The 19,687-nt window shown below is 43.2% G+C and overlaps 1 protein-coding gene across 12 annotated transcripts in view; it reads left to right on the top strand.

The window, feature by feature from the left end:
* The window catches only part of LOC138748415 (uncharacterized), a 213,260-nt gene that overhangs the window by 107,399 nt on the left and 86,174 nt on the right, over nt 1-19,687 (top strand). For 11 of the 12 annotated variants that reach the window (XR_011348003.1, XR_011348013.1, XR_011348015.1 and 8 more), the window contains one exon: nt 1,794-1,949. Coding sequence is in view for 1 of the 12 variants with exons in the window: in XM_069908572.1 (XP_069764673.1) it covers nt 1,794-1,924 (131 nt within the window). In the remaining 11 variants the exon portion in view is untranslated. Of the gene's footprint in view, nt 1-1,793; nt 1,950-17,958; nt 18,071-19,687 lie in introns of all 12 variants that reach the window. The other variant, XR_011348004.1, reaches the window with a different exon arrangement.

Here is a 19,687-nt window from a genome sequence, read left to right as displayed (position 1 = left end):
CAGTGAGATCAGTGTGGGGACAGTCATGGGACTGTGGGGAGAGCCTGGGGCAGTCGGATCAGCTTTTTCTAAATTGCGGCACACTTGCTTGCGGTTACTGAATAATAATGGAACCATGGACTTAACAAGCGGTCGGATGTTGCCCAAATGGACGTTAAGCGGTGCATACCTGTATTCAGGATAATGGTACCACTGAGAAGTCACACAAATAAAATTGCTTCTCTGGGGGTCTCCAGTACTTTTTATGAATGTCTTTATTTACCTTTTGGGTTTCCATTTGACGTACACTTCTTTGCCACACTCCCAGTACTAATAGATTTAAGAAGGAAGAAATTAAGAAAAGCAACTGTCCTTCGATCCTTGCTGAAAGGGAGATAAAAATGCCAAGAACAGATGTTAGAGCAAAATTGTTCACCTCTTACCAAATGGTGGATACTGGTCCATTCATGACAGGATCATTTGCCAAAAGCTGGGAGCTCCAGGAGGCCGCAGGGTTGTAAAGCAAGAATCTTTCGCCACCTTGGTCTTTGGTGCAGGAGGAGAGGTTTTGCTCTTTTCTAGAAGGTTGAGATTGATGGATGGAGTAAAGCCATTTCTCTTGGTGTGGAGCCTGGGATTCGGGAGCAGAATCGAAGGAACCAGGCCATTCAGGTGGTTTGGAAACTTGTCTGTGGAGGCACAAACTTCTTTGGGATTGTTTAATCATAAATCTGACATCAATATTTTTATTTCATTAAGGAATGTGGTGGTGGTGGGGGGGGGGGGGTAGGGGAGGAGAGGTAGAAATGTAGCTTCATTGGATTTTTTTTAACTAATCACTTTCCCTTTGGTGAAGCCAAATTTGGAGTATTGTGCGCAGTTGCAGGAAGGATATCAGTAAGATTGGGAAGTGTAGAAAAGATTTACGAGGATGTTGCCAGGTCTTCAGGAGTTGAGTTACAGGGAAAGATTAAACAGGACTCTATTCTTGGGACCATAGAAGAATGAGGGGAGATTTGATGGAGGTTTACAAAATTGAGACAGAATAAATGTGAATAGGCTCTAGTTAGATTATGAGAGATAAATAGGAGAGGACATGGCTTTAGGGTGAAAGGGGAAAGGTTTCAGGGGAACTTCACTCGGAGAGTGGTGGGAGTGTGGAAATAGCTGCCATCTGACATGGTAAATGTGGGCTCACTCTTAAGAATAAATTGGATAGATACATGGATGGGAGAGGTCTGGAGGGTTATGGAATTAGTGCAGGCCAGTGGGACTAGCGGAATGATGTTTCAGCACAGACTTGAAAGGCTGAATGGCCTATTTTCTGTGCTGTAATGTTCTATGGTTACGGGGAGAACATAAAAACTCCTTGCAGACCATGCCAAATTCGCTAGCCCTGAGGTTGCATTGTGCTAACCATGAGGCAAACTGCTGGCTGATCCTAATTTTACTGGATAAGTGGATGGGCAAATTTCCCCTTTACTTCTGCCGAGTTCAATATAGACAATAGACAATAGGAGCTGGAGTAGGCCCTTCGGCCCGTCGAGCCAGCACCGCCACTTTACAGATCATGGCTGATCACTACCATCAGTACCCCTTTCCAGCCTTATCCCCATAACCCTTAACTCCTTTGCCCACTTTCAACAATTACTTGGAGCAGGCAGACACTAGTCACTAGGTTTTAAATCACCTATGGAGTTGATCGTGGATCCAGCTGAAAGGACTTGGCACTTTTTGGGGTTCTGTTTTGAAATAAATAAATTAATAGTCTTTGGTTTTACAAATCTGGTGACTCAATTTCCTCTCCGCAACAGAACTCGCTTTATGTCGTGACGTGATGAGTTTTGACACGCGTTCAAATGGTGCAAGTTTGGTCTTTGAGCCTTGTATCAACAACAGGAAAGAAACTACAGTGACATCAGCCCTCAACTTTCTACAGATGTGAAGAACATCTCCCACAGCTTCTCTCGGTAAGTGATCTTTGGACTTTCTGGCCTGTTGTCCACGTGGATCTGGCATACCGCGGTAGGAATTCTCTATGTGTTCCATGTATGGTTACCAAATTTGTTCGAATACTGTGACATTATTTCTTAAATTATATGTTGTTTTTTCCAATGGAATACATTTATTCATTTCTATGTACCATTGCTGTATTCTCAGGCTATCTTCTGATTTCCAGGTTGACATAATACATTTTCTTGCTACAGCTAAGGCTATCATAATAAATCTTTTTTGTGCTCCATCCAAATCGAGGCCAAGTTCTTTACTTTTTATATTACTTCGAAGAAAGATCTCTGGATTTTTTGGGATGTTGCTTTTTGTGATTTTATTTAATACCTGGTTTAGATCTTCCCAAAACTTTTCCACTTTCTCACATGCCCAAATTGCATGTACTGTTGTTCCCATTTCCTTCTTACAGCGAAAACATCTATCTGATACTGTTGGGACCCATTTGTTTAACTTTTGAGGCGTGGTGTATAGCCTGTGTAACCAATTATATTGTATCATGCGTAACCTCGTGTTTATTGTATTTCTCATAGTTCCAGAGCATAGCTTTTCCCATGTTTCATTCTTTATCTTTATGTTTAGATCTTGGTCCCATTTTTGTTTGGGTTTACAGCTTGTTTCCTCATTCTCTTTCTCTTGCAGTTTGATGTACATGTTTGTTATAAATCTTTCAATTATCATTGTGTCTGTAATCACATATTCAAAGCTGCTTCCTTCTGGTAACCTCAGCCTGCTTCCCAATTTGTCCTTCAAGTAAGTTTTCAGTTGGTGGTATGCAAACATTGTACCGTGAGTTATACCATATTTGCACTTCCACCAGCGTTGTCTCCGCTCCATCCTCAACATCCATTGGAGCGCTTACACCCCTAACGTCGAAGTACTCGAGATGGCAGAGGTCGACAGCATCGAGTCCACGCTGCTGAAGATCCAGCTGCGCTGGATGGGTCACGTCTCCAGAATGGAGGACCATCGCCTTCCCAAGATCGTGTTATATGGCGAGATCTCCACTGGCCACCGTGACAGAGGTGCACCAAAGAAAAGGTACAAGGACTGCCTAAAGAAATCTCTTGGTGCCTGCCACATTGACCACCGCCAGTGGGCTGATAACACCTCAAACCGTGCATCTTGGCGCCTCACAGTTCAGCGGGCAGCAACCTCCTTTGAAGAAGACCGCAGAGCCCACCTCACTGACAAAAGGCAAAGGAGGAAAAACCCAACACCCAACCCCAACCAACCAATTTTCCCTTGCAACCGCTGCAATCGTGTCTGCCTGTCCCGCATCGGACTTGTCAGCCACAAACGAGCCTGCAGCTGACGTGGACTTTTTACCCCCTCCATAAATCTTCGTCCGCGAAGCCAAGCCAAAGACTTCATTTGTTCAAAAGATAATAATTTATTTCCCGAAAAACAATTTTCTATTCTTTTGATCCCTTTTCTCTCCCATTCTCTAAAGGAAAGGTTATCTGTTGTGAAGGGGATTAGTTGATTTTGCGTCAATATTAATTTTGGTAGTTGATAATTTGTTTTATTCCTTTCTACGTGAATCTTCTTCCAAATGTTGAGCAGATGGTGCAGTACTGGTGAATTCCCATGTTGCACCAGCTTTTCATCCCACTTATATAGTATATGTTCAGGTACCTCCTCTATTTAATCTAGCTCTATCCTGGTCCAATCTGTTTTTTCCTTTGTTTGATAAAAATCTGATAGGTATCTTAATTGTGGTGCTCTATAATAATTCTTAAAGTTTGGTAGCTGAAAGCCCCCTTGTTTGTACCATTCTGTTAATTTATCTAGCGTTATCCTCGGTTTCCCCCCTTTCCATAAGAATTTCCTTATTATTTTCTTTAGCTCCTTGAAGAATTTCTCTGTTAGGTGAACTGGTAACGATTGAAATAGGTATTGTATCCTTGGGAAGATATTCATTTTAATGCAATTTACCCTTCCTATCAGTGTTAGTGGTAAGTCTTTCCAATGTACTAAGTTGTCTTGTAATTTCTTCATTAATGGGTGATAATTTAATTTGTATAGATGGCCTAGATTATTATCTAGTCGAATACCTAGGTATTAGATTACTTGTGTTTGCCATTTAAATGGTGATTCTTTCTTAAAGTTTGTGAAATCCGCATTATTCATTGGCATTGCTTCACTTTTATTTGCGTTGATTGCCATGGGCAGCATTGAAGAAGCTGCTCAGTTTGAATGTTCTTTTACATTGTCAGAAATTAATGGAGCGTGGTAGTTGGCATTTGGATGCCTTTGTTATGAGATGTTACCAAGGAGAGCAGGAATAGGGTGAGCTTCCCCCTTGGGCATTATCCCCTTGAGTGCGGTCTACATTTCTTTTTTTTTCTTTGGCTTGGCTTCGCGGACGAAGATTTATGGAGGGGGTAAATGTCCACGTCAGCTGCAGGCTCGTTTGTGGCTGACAAGTCCGATGCGGGACAGGCAGACACGGTTGCAGGGGAAAATTGGTTGGTTGGTGTTGGGATTTTCCTCCTTTGCCTTTTGTCAGTGAGGTGGGCTCTGCGGTCTTCTTCAAAGGAGGTTGCTGCCCGCCGAACTGTGAGGCGCCAAGATGCACGGTTTGAGGCGATATCAGCCCACTGGCGGTGGTCAATGTGGAAGGCACCAAGAGATTTCTTTAGGCAGTCCTTGTACCTTTTCTTTGGTGCACCTCTGTCACGGTGGCCAGTGGAGAGCTTGCCATATAACACGATCTTGGGAAGGCGATGGTCCTCCATTCTGGAGACGTGACCTACCCAGCGCAGCTGGATCTTCAGCAGCGTGGACTCAAACCCAATTTGCTGGTTCATTCCTTGAACCTTTGGCTCACCTCGTTCTAACAAATGTGTTTCACAATTCTTTCCTGCTTTTTCTTGTATAGTCTGTCCTGCCAGGCCAGTTCCATAACCTTACCATGAGTGATAGTTCCATGGTTCATTTTACTGTCATGTAGTAATGCATAATAAGTGACATACATGATGTACTTCAACTTTTGTCTGCTGAAGGAAAACAGAATCACCATGAACGTTGTCCTGAGCCCCAAACAATAGGAGAAAGAGCAAAAGTGAGTCCCTTTAGTCATTGTATGTCCGTGGACAGTTTACACACACAAAGCAGCTGAGTCGAGGTGTAAGTTACTGACTTGCATCATTCCTACTTGGCCAATGCCTTTCTCATCCATCTTTCCCTCCCCAAATTTCTCTCCTACCTGGACATACTCAGCGGGGGGCATGGATTACGAGGTGGCACGGTTACCGTCGTCATTAGCACAATGCCTTTACAGCGCCACCAATCTGGACTGGGGTTTGAATTCTGCGCTGTCTGTAAGGAATTTGTATGTTCTCCCCATGTCTGCGTGGGTTTTCCCCAGGGGCTTCTGTTTTCTCCCACCATTCAAAATGTACGGGTGGGGGGGGGGGGGGGGTGTTGGTTATTTGGTGTAAATTGGGCGGCACATGCCGAAATGGCCTGTTACCGTACTGTGTGTCTAAAAATTAATTAATGTAATTTGGAGAGAAGTATGAAAGAAACCAACTTGACTGCTACACAGGGAAGGTGGGGGTTGGGGATTGAGAATGAGAAACAACCAAGCATCTCTTTCCCAACTCTGATGAAGGATCCAGACCTGAAATGTTCAGTTCCTTTCCGCAGATGCTGCCTGACCTGCTGGGTGCTTCCGATATTTTCCCGAAGATCAGTTCCTGTGCTGCTCTCAGTGCTCAGACCGAGCACTTTCTCGAAGCTCCCTTCTAAAAATTTCACACCACCCCTTTCATACTTAACAGATCCCAGTTAATATCGGGAAGTCAAAATCACTTACTATCTTAATCTCATTATATTTGTGTCTTTCTAGGATTTATCTACTTGACTGCTTTTTTTTAAAAAGTATCTGCCTGTTATGTACTCCAGCAGAGTGATGGATTTTGTTATTCCTGAGCTTTGTCTGTTTTGTCCTGTTTGAGGAGCCCTTTTCAGGATCTCCTTGCTCAGTACCTCAATAATGGACCCTTCAATCAGTATTGCAAGGTCACCTCCCCTCTTGAGTGTGCCCCCTTCTGAAATATTGCCCACTGCTTCAAGATGCTTCATACTAGGAGAAATATTCAGTTACCCTGTCGAGCTTTGTCAGAATCTGTTTTCTCTCATTATTCAGTGGTCTCAGTAATTGTGCAGAATGGAAACTACCTTCTGGCCCAGATTGTCACTGTGGCCCATGAACTCATCCAATCTGCCTGCATTTAGCCCACATCTCTCTCAACCTTTCCTATTCACGAACCCATGCAAATGTCTTTTAAATGCTCTAATTGTACTTGCCTCTGCCACTCTTTCTGGCAGCTTGTCCCACATACCCACCAGCCTCCATGGGCGTAAAGCCTGTCCCTCAAATCCCCTTTAAATTTTTCTCCACTCACCTTAAACCTTTGACTTTGAGTTTTGGACTCCTCTGCCCTGGGCCAAAGACCGAGAGGAGCCACCTTGTTTGTGCCCCTGAGGATTATGCAAGTCCCCCTTTAAGGTCTCCCCTTGGCTTCCTTTGCTCCAAGTAAATGTAATTCGCGATTATCCAATTTGACCTTGTAACTTGAGTTGTTTATTGTCATAAATGCAACCCAACGTAACAGCGTTCTCCAACCTTCGGTGCAAAACACGCAGACACACAACCAAACATAACACACATGCAAATAATACATATGGAGATCAAGTGTTCATATATGGAAATAAGTAAATAAATATTGTTGCATGAATATGAGAGTCTCGTATGGTTAGTGTGAGCAGTTCCTTTGGTCATTCAACATTCTCACTGCCCGTGGGAAGAAGCTATTCCTCAGCCTGTTGGTGCTGGATCTCTTCCCCGACGGGAGCAGCTGAAAGATGCTATGCACAGGGTGAAACGGATCCTCAGTGATTTAGCACAGCTTCTTCAGACAACAATCCTTATAGATCACTTCGATTGGGGGGAGGGAGGTAGACTCCCGCGATCCTTTCTGCTGCTCTTAAGGTCCTGTGGATTGACCTCCGATCTATTTCACTGCGGCAACCGTACCACGCTGAGATGCAACTGGCCAGTACGCGCGCTCGCTCTCTCTCTCGCTCCTGTGGAAAGTTGACATAACGGTGGCTGGTAGGCTTGCCCGCTTCAGTCTTCTGAGGAAGTGCTGTTGCACCTTCCTGTCCCACGTGAAATGTTTCTGCGCACTTTAGCTTAACTGCATTCTTTCTATGGTACAGTGACCAGAATGGCACACAATATTCAAGGTTTTCTCAGAACTATTGTTAGCAGTTGTCCAGTACTCTGACATCTCTTGCTGCTTTCCTCCCCCCCACCCCCCACAACACACGATCTGCTCTTCCCACTATAAAGGGTCCCAACTGAAAACGATAACCTACCATTTCCCTTTATGGATTCTGCCTGACCTGCTGAGTTCCCCCAACTCCTTGCTGTGCGCTCTCACCAACTGCTTGTACACCTGTGACATGGTGTCCCAACTTCTTGTGCTCAATGCCCCATCTGATGAAAGCAAGTGTGCCTTAAGCTACCCTTTTCCACCCTGTCTATGGGGAACTGTGTCCTTGTGCCCCTCGGCCTCTATAACACTTCTCATGATCCTAGGTTACGCTGTTTTCAAAGAACTTTTCCCTTCCTGCTTCCCCATCCATATATGGCATTAAAGCTGCAGCCTCTATTAACCCATTTAATAAATAGGCCAAGTCGTTATGATGAGTTTCTGTTAGTGTCATTGTCTTGCGTCTTGATCTCTATTCAAAGATGACGTGGAAGTGTCTGTTAACCTGTTACCAAGTAACTGGAAGAATGTTATTTTCAGCGTGTTGGTAAGAAATTATTTCTCTTGCAAAACTGAAACATCACTTGCTGGAGTCAGCCTTTAACCTCTCACTGAAGCCCTTAATAATTTTGCATCCTAACATTATGTTTGTTAATCTTGCCTGTTGGACCCTTGTCTGTTGCCTCTCTCTGGTGGGACTTGCTGATTAGGCTTGTGTTTATTAGGGAGGTACAGAAAGTGAACTCTTGGCAATTTATGGGCCATCTCAATACAGTTTCCAGTGCATGTTACCTCAGTTATCCATTTCTGTCTCCATGCACATGATCTGTGAAAATTGTCAACTTCAAAATTATCCTTAAATTCTCCTCTGGAAATCTGCAAAATAAGTCCATCTGCCAAGAAAGGTTTTCATTTAGTTGCCATATAATTACAGGTATACTCTGCTTTACGGAACCTCTTGTAAGCCGAAATGGCGTAACGTGAAGAAGTGATTACAATTGATTTCTAAGGGGAAACCCCAAAAAATAACCCACCAAATAACACACAAAACCTAAAATAACGCTAACATTTATTAAAAACAGGAATGATCTGATGAATACGCAGTCTACTGTTATGAGCCCAAAGGACCCCAAAACCCAGCAGCAATAGACATTCACCAAGACAAGTGGCTTTTAAAACAAAAGTTATTTTTAATCAACTTTAAACATTAAAATAGAATCAAACATGAACTTAGCTCTATACTTAACTAACCTAAATGAACCCCCTTCTAATTCTAAGAACACGTGTATGTAATGTGTGTGTAAATTCAAGAAAAGTTCTTTGGTTCACAGTTCAATCTCACTTCTCCTTCTTCCAAGTTCTCTGGTTGCAGGCAATCACCATACTGTGCACAGAATTTAACATGTATAAAGTTCACCAGGCTTGGTGCTTGAAAGGTAAATGTTTACCGCTCAGGAAGGTTCTTGTAGGGTTTGCAGAGAGAAATATTTGTTACTCCAGGATTTCCTCAACTGAGGTATTGCCACTAGTCACCTCAGAGTCTCGCTGATGAAACTTACCCCATCAGTGTCTTCGAGATGGTAACCTCTTTCTTCAAGCTACCACAGAGTTCCATTCCTTCCTCTGTTTCAAGAGAAACATCAGACAGAGAGCACTTACAGCCATCTACTGCTCTGGAACTTGCTTTCATCAGTTTCAAATAGTTTTCCTTGGATTTCACTTTTCAGTTACTTATCAGTGTCCCACACACTGACTGACTGACTGACCTGTTAACTGAACTCTCTCTCTTCCAACTGAAACTCCAAAGAGAGCATGTGACTCAGGTCTTGCAAAATCCCCACCTTTTCCAGCAAACAGGAGTTCTTCCTTCTGCTCCATCTGTTGTTATCTTAGGTAAACAATCCAGAATTGACCTTTCTGTGAGCATTTGCAGAAAGTGTACTGATAGACAGCATGGCTCCAGCAAGACAATGGTGCAGCATTTTATGACATCAGTTCAATGAACACCTACTTATGAAAGGTGCTTACATTCTCCTGAGATCCTGCAATGTCAATTCTTCAGTCTTTCAAATAAGATCTGTTTTAAAATGTGTGAATGCATGTGACCTTCTCTAAATCTTATAAATTCTCCCCAAATATTAATATTGTTACACGAGAAAGTATGTATGGTGTAGTGAGTCTTTGGTGGTTGGGGTGGTGGGAGGTACAGGAAGCTGGGATATAGGAGAGAGAGAGAAAGAGCTGCTTGGGGTGTGGATGCAGCCTCTCTAATGACTCGCTGCTTTGGTAAAAGTGAAAATCCTTTTGTCAAAGCGAATGAGTGTAAACTGAGTATCCGTAAAGCAGGATATACCTGCATCACCACAAATGCTTGGTACCTTCATTAATTTGGTTGTGCCAGCATTCGATACCCTTTAAGGTACGTCAGGCTCTCGTCTCCTTTCTAAATACTTTGCCACACACCCTCTGAATTCATTATCCACCATTGAGTTCCTATGATTCTTATGACCGTCTCTGCGGTCAGGAGATCAGAGTTTCACTCATCAGAATCAGAATTACGGTGGCATGGTTGTAGTTGCGGTAAGTGCAAAGCCTTTACAGCGCCTGCAATTGGGACGGCGGTTCAAATCTTGCGCTGTCTGTAAGGAGTTTGTGCGTTCTCCCCATGTCTGTGAGAGTTTTCCCCGGGGCTTCCAGTTCGAAATGTTCGGGGTAGGTCAATTGGACAGCACGGACTCGTGGGCTGAAATGGCCTGTTACTTTCTAAATTTTTTTTAAAAAGCTATTGTCATAAACAAATCAAGAAATTTGATGTTTTGCGACAGCATCAATCACAGGGCAAACAACAATTGTATGAACAATTCATATAAAAGCCACCTTACAAAAATAAATAAAAACTGGACGAAAAGTCAGAATAAGGCAGCGTCTGGTTCACTGATCATTGCTCCAGCAAGTGTTAGGTGGTCAACTCCATAGGTGCTGGAATCCAATATTCTCTTGATTGATATCTTGACTTTTTTTTTTAGCCTTTGCCACTCCTTTAAGGCACTTCTTCAACTGCACATAGCTGCAGAGATGGATCACAGGATGTTTGATAATGATCCTACAATTGTAGTTTGGGCTTTCTGTTGAGACAGGATTACAAAGGCTATATCTTGAGGTTGATCCTTGAGAGATGAAAGTAGAGTTTGTGAAGAGTTCTACACAGACTTTAAAAAGTTAATTTTGTGAAACCATGCCATTTATTCTTGTGTATAATGAGAAGATCATAGATTTGCTTGGGTCTATCATTGATTAATGACTGGAGGGGTGCCTGTAAGACCCATATATAGTAAAACCCCTGTTATCAAGCAATAGGCGAAAAAAATTGCAGAAAATAAATAGGTAAAGAAAAAACGGTTTAAAATTAGCACGCCAATCACACAATCTCAAGCAACCGGGACATTCACTTATCTGACATCTCCCAATCCCTAGAGGTGCTGGATACCAGGGGTTTTACTGTACTATGTATGAGAATTGCTTCCTTCAGCAAAGGATGTGCAGTTTCATCTTGATCTGAATGATTGCTCCAAGGACAACTCAAGGAACCCTCCCCTCCTGCAGTAGTGTTATTCATTTGAGGAATCCCAGATTTCCACTTCTTCCTGGGACTAACGGTACCACACCTCCACTTTCACCTTGCTTGAAAATCTCTTTAAAACGCTTCAGTATAGTTGGTTGGTTTTTGTGTTTGTGCGCTTCGCCACAATCCTTGTGGAATTTTGAAATCTTACAGTAAGGTGTTTTTGTTTGTCATCTTTCATCATAACTTCCATCTTCACGCTCAGCCTGGAATCGGTAAGCTGTCAAATGGCAGGGCAGACTTGAGGGGCTGAATAGCCTATTTCTGCTCCTCTGTCCTATGATCTTAAATCGTCAGTTCCTCAGGCCAATCGTAATTGGAAGGTCAGAGGTGCCAGAGTGCTCCAGGTAGAAGTTGAGCCATCTTCCCTCTGAGCTGAGGTTTGAGGTGACCGAGGAATGTGACCAAAGTTGTTCTCAGGATCGAAGGATCCATCACTAAAATGATCAGTGTCTCTGCCGTTTAAAATGGCTAACAATATATTGACCTTTACATTTTGAATGAGCTGATGGTTTTATAAAGTTGAGTCATCTGGCAATATCCAACACTCCAATGGGTGAGATGAATGTTTGGCACCATACCTTGGGACAATGAGCAATCTTGCAGTGGGTTAAACGATTTTTACAGTGGGTTAAACGATTCTTTGGTTTGTCTGTCCCGTGTTCTTTCATTATTGATTTAGCACATTTTTTTGTACAGTATTGATAATGTGGTTTCCCAGTGTTCCTCAGAGGGTGTTTCTCGATCCGTTCATTTTTTTCTGAGAGCTTTGCATTGAAAGATCTCCAGCATTCAGATCACATTTAATTGAAAATGTTGCAGATTTCCAGTGTCGGCAGCGAATTGAATCTTGAGTGTTAAGTAACAAGGTGTGTGCGTCTATTGGTCACATTGACGAGGAAGTTGGCATTCTTTCATTTTCATTTAATGTCGCCTTGTTAGCAAGTCACCTGTAGCTGGTGCATGTTCCAGTCAGAATAAAAGTTTCTCGTGTTTGTGGTGTGACCAACCAGCTCTCAGTTGCAGGCTGCTGATCTGTCAAATGCTCAATGGGGCATGTTAACTGTGCGCTTGTGGTTGGGGAAAGGGAAGGTTGTCCGTAGCAGGACGTTTTGAAAGGGCAGGCCTTTGGTATAAAATTGAAGGTGTCGGCAAAGTGAAAAAGAAGGATCTAATTTCTCCGCTTTTGGGGGCAGAGAATTAAAATGATTGGTCGAAGGGTTTGAGGGGAAAAAATTCACCCAGAAAGTGATACGAGACTGGAATGATGACCGAAAAAGTGCGAGAAACAGAAACCTCCCAACACATTTAAACAGAATTTAAAGAACCCCAAGTTATGAACGCAATGTTTGAAGGTGGGATGGCTTCTGCATTATATATACCATGAACCTGGAATGAGCCCAAACTAATGCTGGTTTGGTTTGATCAAAACTGTGTATGATTTATTAAGTTCTTCTCGTGCAGTGCACAGAATCTTACCCCATTTACGATTATTAAGATGTACAGAAAGAGGGTTATCAGCCCACCAAGTCTACACCAACCATCAGTCGCCCTTTTACAGTTGTCCGCCACCAATTTCATTTTATTCTCACCGCATCCTCAATTCTCTGCCAGACTCTACTACTCACTTATACCAAAGGCGCTGGTTTTGGGGATGTGGGAAAAAGTAGAACACTCTTAGAGAGCTCATGGTCACTGAGAGCAAAGGCGTGCTCCTCACGAACCGCTCCCAGAGGACTGGGTTGACCTGGTCCTCCTGGTGGGTACGGAACAACTCGACTTACTGCGCTCCCCCACCCCCCCCCCCCCCCCCAAAATTAATTTGCAGTGGGAAGCACCAAAGCCAATTACTGAAGCATCAGGCTGCTCATCTTGTCAACAAATTGGAATTTACTCGTGTTGTTGAAGATGAAGCAATTGTTTTTCACAGGAAGTGACAGATAAGGAAGTCATTTCCTTATGTGAAGGGAAATTGAAATAATCTAAATTCTTGGACAATTATTAAAGGCTCAGAACTCCTCTAACATGCCAAAGAAGCGTATGTAATCATCCCTTCTGAATTTTATCAAGTATCATAAGATTAAAGGATCAAAAAATGTGATATCTGTTGCCAGCCACTTTAATTCCCACCCACGCAGAAAAAGAGGCCAAATGCTAATTTGAACAGCGTGTTGTATTCCACCAGGGTAGCCTGCAACGTACTGGTATGGACTGCGTGTTGTGTATTCCACCAGGGTAGCCTGCAATGTACTGGTCTGAATGTTCGGATTATCCAGTTTCGGGTAAACCTCACCCAGGATCTCGTTCCACTGTTCCTCGCCAACCTTTATCAGTTCCAATTCCTTCAACCACTCTTCCCCCGCAGTAGTCTCCACACCCACTCCCCAGCCTGTCTCTGTAGTCTATTGGTGTTTTATTTCCTTTCCGTCCCTTCCCTGCTCGCCGCCCTCCACTTGCTATCTCACCTCCCAGCTGGTCTCCTATGAAAGGTTCTTGCACAAAATGTTGACTGTTGTTACTCTCCATGGATACCTGCCTGACCCACAAAGTCCCTCCAACTTCTCCTTCCTTGCTCATCTTATAGTGTTCTCTTGGATACTGCATTAGCTGTGCCATGATTTCGAGCTTTGTTGATCTTGTGTTACTCATTTCAAAAGAAAACTCTTTCTCTATGCTGTCAAATGGAGAAATGAGTGAGGTTTATTTTTTTCAGGTCAGTGGAGTGGTTTGAAAGTCTCTGAGGGTTTTTGCAGTCAAACTGAGGCTTAAATCTCTCGAGTTTCTGTTTGCTTGTTGGTGGTGCATCGTTGATTATGCATGGCAGCTTGATCAAGTGGTAGCATTTAGTGGAACTTGGCACTGCTGTGGCTTAGGGACTCTAATGGTCAACCAGCCAAAACCCTGCAGTGTGCAAGCTTAAATCACTGGCTCAGACAGAGCCACGGTATCCTTAACAACAGCCATACTCAACGGGGGCCATACGTTTCCCCCCCCCCCCCCACTCTCTGGGAGCCTCAGCAGATTTAAGGGGGTGGGGCACGGAATGAAATCATGAAAAAATTTTTGCTTTTTATGTAGTTTGTAGGAGATAAGCATGGAGGAAGCCAACTGAACTTCACAGGGAAAGTGGAGGAGCCATAATGTTTAAACAGGGTCCCAAGGGGGCCATAGCCAAATTAAACTTTGAGAATGGCTGCTGTGCAGCATGGTCTTGCATGCCAAGTGGTGTGGGCCTTATCCTCCTTCATAATGACTTGGTTTTGGGTTGCCACTGCTGCTCACTGTCTGAGGTGACCATCACCTCGCTATGTTGCCTCTTTCATTACTTACTCAAGAGATTCTGCCTTTACCAGCAAGGCCACTGTTTATCACCCATAGGTGTTCTCCAAGGCAAGGGTAACTGGCTTGGGCCACTTTTTTGTGAAGGTCCTCCTTGCACCATCATCCACCACAAAAATAAGACATTTCTTTGGGGCTATTCTGACATGAGGGTTCTTGATTAGCCAAGGCATTAAAGGTAATGGGGAGAAGGCTGGGCAGTGGGGCTGAGTGGGAAGGTGGATCAGCTCATGATTAAAAGGCTGGGCATTTGATGAGCTGAACGGCCTATTTCTGTTCCTTTGTCTTATGGTTTTCAAACCTTACCCAGGGCCTGTTTGAAATTAGCACCCTGAGAAGTGGACTGTTGTTTTGGGCATTTGTGTCTGTTTCTGGCGGTTCCGTTATTTTTCTTCCGAGAAGAAAATGACCTTGCCTAACTAACTATTCTTGTCGGGTTTCATTTCTAATGCAGTTGAGTGCATGTCTTTCACTTTCTCACTTGCAAGATGCAAGTTCACCTGCTTGCAGACGAGATGGCTTTTCATGGCTGTGTCTGAGGTTGAGGAAAATTGACAGCCTTGTGCACTCCTTCACAGAAAAACCCTGACGCTGTTGTATGATTGGTTCACTTTTCCTTTTTTCAAGCCTGCTTGTCAGAGAGAAATGATTTGACCAATTTTAAAATTAAATTTAGACATACGGCAGGGTAACCGGCCCTTAGAATTAGAAGGGGATTAAGTTATAACCACATAACAATTTATGGCACGGAAACAGGCCATTTCGGCCCTTCAAGTCCACGCCGGTTCACTCAACAACTCCACTAGATTCCCCCACCTATTCTCCGCCCATAACCCTCCAACCCCCTCTTAACCATGTATATATCCGGCCTCCTCTTAAATGAAAGAACTGACTCTGCCTCAACTATTTCCTCCGGAAGATTGTTCCATTCAGCCACCACTCTCTGAGTGAAGAATCATCCTCTAATGTTTCTCCTAAAATTTTGCCCCCTTACCCTCAACTTGTGTCCTCTTGTTTCAACCTCCCCTGCTCTCAGGGGGAAGGGTCTACTTGCATCTAGTTTATCTATTCCCTTCATAATTTTAAACACCTCTATCAAATCCCCTCTCAACTGTCTACGTTGCAATGAATAAAGTCCTAACCTCTTCAACTTTTCTCTGTACTCTAGGTATTTTAAGCCAGGCAACATCCTGGTAAACCTTCTTTGCACCCTCTCCACCTTATCTATATCCTTCCTATAATTTGGAGACCAGAACTGAACACAATACTCCAAACCTGGCCTCGCCAACGCCTTAAACAGTTGCAGCATCACTTCCCATCTCCTATACTCTATGCTATGATTTATGAAGCTAACATATCAAATGCTTTCTTAACCACCTTGTCAACATGGGGATCCACCTTCAAGGAACCCTGCGCCATAACTCCAAGATCTCTTTGTTCTTGTCCATTCCCCAACATCTTCCCCTTTACTACATATGTCCTATTCTAATTATTTTTTTCCGAAATGAAGCCCCTTACACTTCTCTGCATTAAGTTCCATCTGCCGTCTTTCAGTCCAATTTTCCAGACAAGCCAAATCCTTCAATAATCCCTGAAAACCCTCGCTATCCACCACTCCCCCTATTTTCGTATCGATATAACCAGTTAATAGTAATGAGTTAAAGTTTGATCTTGTTTTTATGTTTAAAGAAAATTAAAAGTAACTTTGTTTAAGTAAGCATTTGTCTTGGTGAATTTCTATTGCTGCAGGGTTTTGGGGTCCTCTGGGGCCCGTAACATTACAAACTCCTTACAAATAGTGTGGGACTCAAACCCCGGCCCGACTGCTGGCGCTATAAAGGTGTTGCGCCAGCCATACTGCCTTATTGTTTGGACTTGAAGTAAGTTTGTGAAGTTGGAAGACTTTGGCTTGTCTCCTTTGCTTTTCTTCTAGCTCTTTTCCACTCACCCAGTTTGTGCGTGCCTAAATACAACATGTGTATCGCTGCCTTAATTTATTGATGTTACCAATTATACTGCTCTTCCATTCCATTCCCAATGGGAATTTTAACAATACTGCACAGTGGAAGGTCCTTCCGGCCCTTGAAACCTGTGCCGCCCAATTACACCCTATTAATAGCAAAGAAAGTTGGCATTGTGTTTGGATAGTTAATGTGTTCCAGGCCCTTAGGGTGGGGTGGAGATTGAAGCAGTCAAGGCCTTAAAAGAAATTGGATGGGCATTCAGAATATGATTTAGAGTGTTTTGGAACCGTCTGATAGAAGCCACAGATTCTGGGGCAAATAGAATCAGAATTTATTTCACGAACATGTCAAGAAATTTGTTGTTTTGTAACAGCATTGCGGTGAAATACTGCTATAAAATTACAATTAAAAATAAATAAATTAGCACAAAAAATATGGAGAATGTAAGAAATTGTTTGCGGTTTATTCGCCGTTCAGAAATCTGATGGCCGAGGGGAAGGATCTGTCCTTGTGTTGCCGAGTGCTGGTCTTCAGGCTCCTGTACCTCCTTTCTGACGGTAGCAGAGTGAAGAGGGCATGGCCTGGGTAGTGAGGATCCTTGAGGATAGAGGGTGCTTTCATGACACACCACTTCTTGTTGCTGTCCTTGATGAAGTGGAGACTGACGATCAGAGATTTTGACACCCAGGAACTTGAAGTTCTCGATCCTTTCTGCTGCAGACCCCTCGATGAGGACTGATTTGTTTTCACTCATGCATTCTTGAGGTGCACCTGTGTTGATGGTCAGTGAGGGGAGAAATTGTTTCTGGTTCATATTGTTCTGACGAGGAAGTCAAGGATCCAGCTGCGGTAGGGGGGTGTGGAGAGATGCCCGTTTTGAAGCTTGTTAATAGGATTATATTGAAAGCTGAGCTTTAGTTGATGAAGAATAACCTGATGTATTGTGATGCAGGGGTGGTATCTACCCCTGCATTCTGAAAAATGGAGCGATTCAATGAATTTTATCTCTGTTCCCCATCCTCGAGTCACGAGTAGAAATTGTGTGCAAGATCACCTGTCCCAGAAACGCACCATCAGGAAAGGGTTACAATCTGGTTTTGTCAAAGTATTTCATTAAATTCAAGTGTCGTGCAAAGGCACGTTGCTATTTTTATTGGAATCACAGGAGGATGGGTTGAGGTGCCTGATTATGTTACTGCAATTCAACTTCCTTTCCGAAGAAAAGATTGGAAGATGTACTTTATTCTGAGTGGGTGGGAAAATAATTCATATGCAAATGTATCAGCCACCCGTTGTGAAGGCTGCGGCCTTTTTAGCTGTAGGCCTCTGAGCTGCACTTAGCTCAGAAATAGTCACTTTCCGGACACAGAATAGCTGAACTACCCCTGTTTGGCAGAGTTCAGCAAGATTGACAGCTCTTGTGTGATAGTTAACGAAAATGGCATTTTTTTAAAAAAAAAGATAAATGGGAAAAATTAAACAACTCATTTGGATAAGCTACTTTGCATAATTATTGGCACCGATTTAAATACAGTCAATAATTTTATGTTTGTAAACCCTATGAGACATCGGATTTCACCCATTCATTTACACGTTTTGCCGACTTGACATCAACATTGTTGGATGTATTTTTTTCCCCTTGAGGTCGGTGGGCGTATACACGGGCAAGGTTCTCCATGCAGGGCGTCCGTGTCAGTGGGCAGACCATGTTCTATGTATTTCGTGGTATCTTTCCAATATTTTTTGAACTTCAAAATAGATCACTGCATGTTTCTTACCTCTCATTATTTAAATGGGAGCCTGACGGAAGAGAAGGCAACGAATGCTTAAGAAGGGATGACTTCGCTCCTGCAGTGAGATCCTGTCGTGAGGTGAGTAACTGGATTGAATCTGGAGCTGTTATGTGTGGTTTCTATTTAGTGTGAAAGGCAGCTTTTACTGTCAGAATATAAACCGACTGGGAATCATTTGTTTTTGATTATTAAAAGTTATGGCACCTGAAATAGAAATCCTGAAACTGTTTCCTTGTGTATATCCACAACTGAACTTTCAAGGTCCATATAACATTGTGGTTGCTTTGGAGAGGGCAACCATTTCAAAGGATGTTGGTATTGAATTTGTGTAGAGGGCAGGGCCTAGTTTGAACCTGGATAGATTAGAAGTCTGATTTGATCCTGATGCACAAAATGGTCACGTTTGGATTCTGCTTCGAACTGCCCATGTCTTATTGAGGCTGATAAAACCCAGGGAGCTGCCTTGTCCGAATCCCTTGTTTCAGGCAGTCTCCAGATTCCATTCCATTTTCTAAAAGAAAAATTATATTTTACTTGCAGCCCAGTGGAAGGCAATTCTGGACATTTAAACCCAATTACAGCCAAATAAAACTACACCCCGAACGGTTTGAACGTTGGGAGGTAACTGGACCACCCAGAGGAATCACACAGATGTGGGGAGAACGTACAAACTCCTGGCTGACAGTGCAGGATTCCAACCTGGGTCATTGGTGGTGTAATCTTTCTTTGGCTTGGCTTCGCGGACGAAGATTTATGGAGGGGTAAAAAGTCCACGTCAGCTGCAGGCTCGTTTGTGGCTGACAAGTCCGATGCGGGACAGGCAGACACGATTGCAGCGGTTGCAGGGGAAAATTGGTTGGTTGGGGTTGGGTGTTGGGTTTTTCCTCCTTTGCCTTTTGTCAGTGCTAATAACTGTTCTGGTCCTGTTGCTGTCAAAGTTGACACGGTGGGGTAACAGGACCAACAGATATTCCTTGAAACCATGCTTGGTTGCGAAGATCTGCATAGGGTAGGTTGGTGTGGATCACTGATGGTTAGCAAATCATTTGTCACGGCGTCCGGATGGATATGAAGTGGTACTACATTCGACAGCGCCAACAGGCTAAACAGAGCTCCACCTTTGGGTACTGTGAGCACCAAAGTGTAACTGTTGATTGTCAGCTTGACAATAAAACAGGAGCATAGTTCAGTAAAACCCCCGGTAACTGGCACCCATGGGGAATTGTGGATGCCAGATAAGTGTACTTTCCGGTTGCTTGGTTGTATGATTGTTGAACTCGCGAAACTCAGCAATTTTAAAGTTGTTCTTTTACCTATTTATTTTTCTCTTTTGCTGGTTCCTTCATTTCTGTTCACTAGGGTTTTTACCGTATTAGACAGTAGAGTTTGTCAATCCCTGTCACCTTCAGAATCAAAATTTATTGTTATGGACATGCCACAAAATTTGTTGTTTTGTGGCAACATTATGGATTTAAATGTGGCTATAAAATTACGGGTACATTTAAAAATAAATGAGTGCAAAAATAAGAGGTGAGATAGTGTATGTGGTTCATTTTCTGTTCAATATGTCCTTGTACCGCTGTGTGTTCGTCATCAAGCTCCTGTACCACATCCAGTGTTGAGGGCCTGGCCTGGTTGTAGATCTCCTCAGTGGAGTAGAGACTGGTGTCCATGATGGCGTTGGCCAAGTTCACA

This window comes from Narcine bancroftii, chromosome 13 (genome assembly GCF_036971445.1).
Source record: "Narcine bancroftii isolate sNarBan1 chromosome 13, sNarBan1.hap1, whole genome shotgun sequence".
Classification (NCBI taxonomy): domain Eukaryota; kingdom Metazoa; phylum Chordata; class Chondrichthyes; order Torpediniformes; family Narcinidae; genus Narcine; species Narcine bancroftii.
Note: the sequence above shows the minus strand (reverse complement) of the source record. Positions and strands in the feature narration are given on the sequence as shown.